At 39.1% G+C, this 5,080-nt stretch overlaps 1 protein-coding gene across 1 annotated transcript; it reads right to left on the bottom strand.

Moving 5' to 3' along the window:
• Positions 1-265: 265 nt before the first annotated feature.
• Positions 266-4,863, bottom strand: LOC113749093 (probable receptor-like serine/threonine-protein kinase At5g57670). Its single transcript, XM_027292748.1, has 10 exons — positions 4,300-4,863; positions 3,834-3,931; positions 3,287-3,536; positions 2,450-3,178; positions 2,117-2,365; positions 1,855-2,018; positions 1,694-1,773; positions 1,310-1,457; positions 1,065-1,214; positions 266-863 (listed from the first exon to the last, which is right to left on the bottom strand). Exons 1-10 carry the CDS (start codon positions 4,490-4,492, stop codon positions 594-596), a joined length of 2,331 nt encoding a protein of 776 aa, XP_027148549.1. The 5' UTR covers positions 4,493-4,863; the 3' UTR covers positions 266-593.
• Between the last annotated feature and the right edge of the window lie 217 nt (positions 4,864-5,080).

Here is a 5,080-nt window from a genome sequence, read left to right as displayed (position 1 = left end):
AGTGAACACATCAGGTAAACAGAAGAAGAAAAATGAGGCAAGAGACTGGTGAATGGCTGCCATGGGAAGTGTTGAATCGAAAAAGAAGGGAATTTTCTTTTTAAAAAAACTCAGTAATAGATTTACAGTCACGTTATATATGCATCGTATAATTACAATTGACATTATTTCTTAATGGGATGAGGCTCTCATAACACCGAGAATGGGGATGAGGAGTTTCAGAAAGGTAAGGGAATAGGGGAAGGGAGTTAAAGTAGAGACACAATTCTTGAGAAAGGTATTTATTGATACTCATTTGTCATTTGTGTACACTTGACCAACAATCTTGAACAATCAAAATAGGTTCAGTTCATCATTCAGATTGAGAAGAGAACTGACCAAAAATACCAAAATCCTAGCACATCAATTTGCTACATAGAATACAACGGGAAGGAGGAGGGCAAACCCGCAAACATCCTCTCATCCAACACCCACCAATGAGCAACACAAAGATGCAGCGTAGAATCAGGAATTGCTAAATCAAAGTAGGGAAAAAGGCAATTTACAAAAGAATGAGAACAGAATGTCCACTTGCATTCTGTGCAGTAATGCAGTTAGTCAAAGCTTGATGACCGGCTCCATCTGCCTCGTAGATAGTCCTCCAGTGAAATAGTTTGCTCGATGCTGGAAAGAGAATCCTCCACACCATGGAACGCAAGGTTTAGATGGGATTGGAGATTGGAATGTGAAAAAGTTTCATCATCTAAAGCATCAGAGCCCTCCAAACTATCAACTAGCTTAACAGTATTAGTCCCTTCTAAACCATTCACTTGTAGCCTTGCCCAATTAGTCACCTCGATATCACCTTGGAGGAGCTTCAGAATCTGCCAAATGCCAGTAAACAACATAATTGAACCACAAATGCATAAGCGTCAATCTAGTCAGGAGATGATGCTTTAAAAATATATCACCATTCTTTTGAGATAAGAGACTGTGAAAATGTCAACTCCATTATAGGGCAAATCATCCAATAGAAGAATTATAAAGTGCAATCGAACATCAGGAGAGGATTAGAAGCTACTTACAAGGCTCATCTGAGGTCTAGCTCTTGCAGCACGTCTAATACAAAGTGCAGCTGCTAAAGCCATCCTCTCCAACTCCTCACCATCATAATTGCTACTTAAACTTGGGTCTGGCAATTGGGAAAATTTTCCAGAGTTTAGAATTGGTTTTGCCTGCAAAAAAAAAAAAAAAAAGAATTTCGCCTTCAATTAACATCCCAAGATGAGGGAATTAGAAGTTGGTAGACCAACACGCAAAAGAAACATACCCACATAACAAGGCTTTCTTGGCCCTTTGGAGAGTCATTGCTTATAGGCTTTCTTCCTGAAATAAGCTCAAGAAGGACCACTCCGAATGCATACACGTCAATCTTGTCATTAACTTTTCCATACATAAAATATTCAGGAGCCAAGTAACTGTCAAGCAGCACAAATTACTAGATAAGAAACACAAGCAAATATCAAACTCCAAGAAGTTCACAACCTTCTGATTTCTCTTAACTTCACTGCTTCTTTTGGTAGCCAAGATTTTCAACTATAATCTAAGAATTTCCTTTACAATGTACAAATATACAATATCTCCAGCTGCTACTTGATTTTGCTATGATTTGAATTGTAATACGCATTAGAAAATAACAGGTTTAGTCACAAACCCAAAAGTTCCTGCAACATCTGTGCTTGTTATATGAGTTGAAGTGGTTGAAGCCCATTTAGCCAGTCCAAAGTCAGAGAGCTGGAAAAAATGGAAGCAACTGTGAGATACGCGAAACATGAAACCTGAGCTTAATATTAAGACAAACAAAAAAGCCACTACCTGAGGCTCAAAATCATCAGAGAGTAGTATATTAGAAGATTTCACATCCCTGTGAATCACAGGCTGAGCATCTCTATTGTGAAGATATTCAAGTGCCTCAGCTACACCAACAGCCACCTTATATCTCTGGGTCCATCCAAATGCACGTGGATCCTTCTTGTTACCTGATTCATATGCCAGCAACGAAGGATAAGTATATTGAGATAGAAAGGAGCCTTCCCTAAAGTGCACGTCTAAACTGAAAGAATTCTATTACAAATACCATGAAGGTTCTCTTCAAGGCTTCCTCTTGACTGGAAATCATACACCAAAAGGAGGTGGTTGTCCTCAAAACAAAAACCAAAAAGAGAGATTATATTTTTGTGATTCAATGCAGTAATAATCTCTATTTCCAGAAGAAACTCTGTCAACGCAACTTCAGATGGCTTTAAAATTTTGACAGCAAGCTCCTTTCCATCAGGAAGGCAACCCTTATAAACCTTACTGCTTCCACCTTTACCAACCATGTTCTCTACAATTCCAAAATGACATTAAGTTAGTCAGAGGTTCAAACAGTTTCAAACGTCTTAAACAAGAGGTTGAGGGAGATGCAAACCGGGGATGAAATTTGATGTTGCTGAGACAAGTTCCCCGTATTTAAACAATCTACAAGTTGCTGAGTACTTATCATGGAGACCCTCCAACTCCTTTGGTAAGGCCTTCGATATGCCATCTGAAGAAGCAGGAGCAGGCGGAGTCTCATTGCCAATGGGAACAATTGCACCACATTCTCCATCTATTTTGGGGGATTGATCTTTGTCATGATCACAAACTCTTCCTTTTTCATTTGAATCAATTGACAGAAAATGTCTGCTTGGTAAACGCAATGCCCACTGAACCACAGAGATCTGACGTACTGAGGAGTTGCTAGAATTTCGCTTGTTTGATAATATTGCTCGGCGAAGAAGTGGCCAACCAGGTCTAACTTCAGGCAATTCCCTCATCAACAGTGAAATTGAACTAGATGCAGCCTCTATCTTTTGTAATGGCACTATCGCCATTGAGTCTCCATTGCTGCCATCACAGGAAGATTCTTTTGCTGATTGTGTATTGCGATCATCTTCAGATACTGTAGCAAGAGAACAAATAGGACAACCCTTTTTTAAGAAACCATCCTCATGTTTAGAATCACCATCTTTTGGCGCTAGATCTAAAGTCCCATTAGTAACGTGGTCAGATGCTATCATTCCCATTGCCAAATTGCCATCAGTGATTGCTTTGTTATTTTTAGTCAGAGACCTCTGAAGTGCATTAAATAGACCATTCCTATGATGATGTTCAATTTCTGCAGCCAAACAAGAAAAAAGAAAGAAAATTAATTAAAGTGATTATTTCCACAATATCAAAAACCATGTTAAATTGCATAAAATGAATTCATAAGCAGAATTACTACCTTTTGCGATGATATTGGATGAAGATGGAGCCCCTTTATGAAAGACAATTTTCCCATTATTCACAGCTAAAGTTGAACAATCCTTGGCCAACTTCTTAGCACAGTACTTAGCTACGGAGGCTGATGACCTGATGGTATGATGATTCCTTGAAGTTCCAACTATAAGCTCAGTTGCTGAGTAAGATTTTGCTTCACGAACTAAAATTTTGCGAATTGATGATCCTCTGCAGATCTTTAGCTTGAGATCCACCTATATTATAACCAAAAAAGGATATTATTTCACCTTCAAATTAAGGAACCAGAAAAATTTATCTTCCACCGACAAAAAATTGGAGTGGACAAGTACAGTTTCTTTGCAAATAATTCTTTACACATCTCAACTAACAAAAGGAGCCCAAGTACATTACTTTGAAGAAGAAGCAAAAGACTACCTACCACCAATAGTGTTACTATTCTTCAACGAAACCCAAACTTGCTCAATTCGACAGATAACAACCTTTTATCTACAATTAAGGAACAAAACAACCGTACAATAAACAATTTTCACCTGTCTGAGGTTGCAGAAGCCTTCATACACTGCAAGAACAGAGTCAAAAGCTTTCACAAGAGACAGCAGAGATGATTTCCCATCACGATCCACAATTTCTGCACAATCCCATTTCACCATAATCATCAATCAATCAAGCAACCATTAAGTAAAAACAGAAACATTAGTGATAAGCTAAAATTTTCCTCAACAACTTGATTGACATTTGCCCACACCAAAAATGCATAAAATTCACCAAAAAATCCCTTAAGGCGAAAAGGAAAAAAAAAAAAAACCCATTTCACCAAAGACGTGATAATCAAACGGAGAATCAAAGAAATCCCCCCACCACCACCCCCCCCCCCCGGCATTTTGCCATGTCATGGTGACTAATCAGAAAACTGCATTTCCCAATTCATCATTCCGGAGAAAAATACCCACCAAAATCTACTTGTTGTTAGGCCATGAAAAGATTTTACTACAATACCATTACTATCAAGAACATGAAGGGCAATGACACGATCCCCAGGCTGAGCAACCTTAACCAAAGCCCAAGTGAGCAGTTCTCTACTCTGAGCATCAAGCTTCACTCCCACCACCACCGTCCGGGCATCATCACTGCCACCTACGCCGGAGCAGCCCTTCACATCTCCTCCGGCCACCACAGCCTGCTGAGTCATACTTATCAATAACACTACAAAAACAGACACAAATTGAATTACTTTCCGGGCTGTTTTTCACGTGAAAGAAGGTAACACTGAGAACCCATTTGAGAGATGAAAATGATTTATAAAGGGGTGCTGAAAGGCTAGGATCTTGAGACTCTTTTAGCTAACTGTCGATTGGTAATATTTAGGTACTGGGAAGGGTGGGCCGAGGTCTGGGGAATGGGGCTACTGTTTCTTTTCTGTTTTATTTGTTGCTTTTGGTTGTAGGCTCTTAGGCTTCGAGCTTGCTTTTTTGTTGTGGAGCTTCGGCCACCGGTTGGGGTAGCCCGGCAGGGAAGGAGAGAATAGGGGACTTCACTTGGAAAGAGAAAATGTTGGTATACATTTTTCTTTCTGATCACTTTATCAGTTACATCAGATTTTGAGTTGTTATATGATTTTATTTATGATTATGATGATTAAAGAAGATAGACTTAGACTATGGGTTGATTGGGGTCCACTTGCAAGCTTTGCATGGTATCTCTAAGCAAGCAAGAAAGCAAAGCAAAGTTTTTATTCTTGGATTGTTTGAGAAAACAAGAGATTTGGTTGAAGTAATTT

The sequence above is a fragment of the Coffea eugenioides genome, chromosome 10 (genome assembly GCF_003713205.1).
Source record: "Coffea eugenioides isolate CCC68of chromosome 10, Ceug_1.0, whole genome shotgun sequence".
In the NCBI taxonomy this organism is placed as follows: domain Eukaryota; kingdom Viridiplantae; phylum Streptophyta; class Magnoliopsida; order Gentianales; family Rubiaceae; genus Coffea; species Coffea eugenioides.
This window is presented reverse-complemented; position numbering and strand designations above follow the sequence as displayed.

Excerpts from the sequence above, each read along its gene's own strand:
- LOC113749093 (XM_027292748.1), bottom strand. The coding sequence starts at position 4,492 with ATGACTCAGCAGGCTGTGGTGGCCGGAGGAGATGTGAAGGGCTGCTCC. Across the intron at positions 3,537-3,833 it reads GCTTCTGCAACCTCAGACAG|GTGGATCTCAAGCTAAAGAT; the intron begins GTGAAAATTGTT and ends GTTATAATATAG. Across the intron at positions 1,215-1,309 it reads AAGAAAGCCTTGTTATGTGG|GCAAAACCAATTCTAAACTC; the intron begins GTATGTTTCTTT and ends TTTTTTTTGCAG.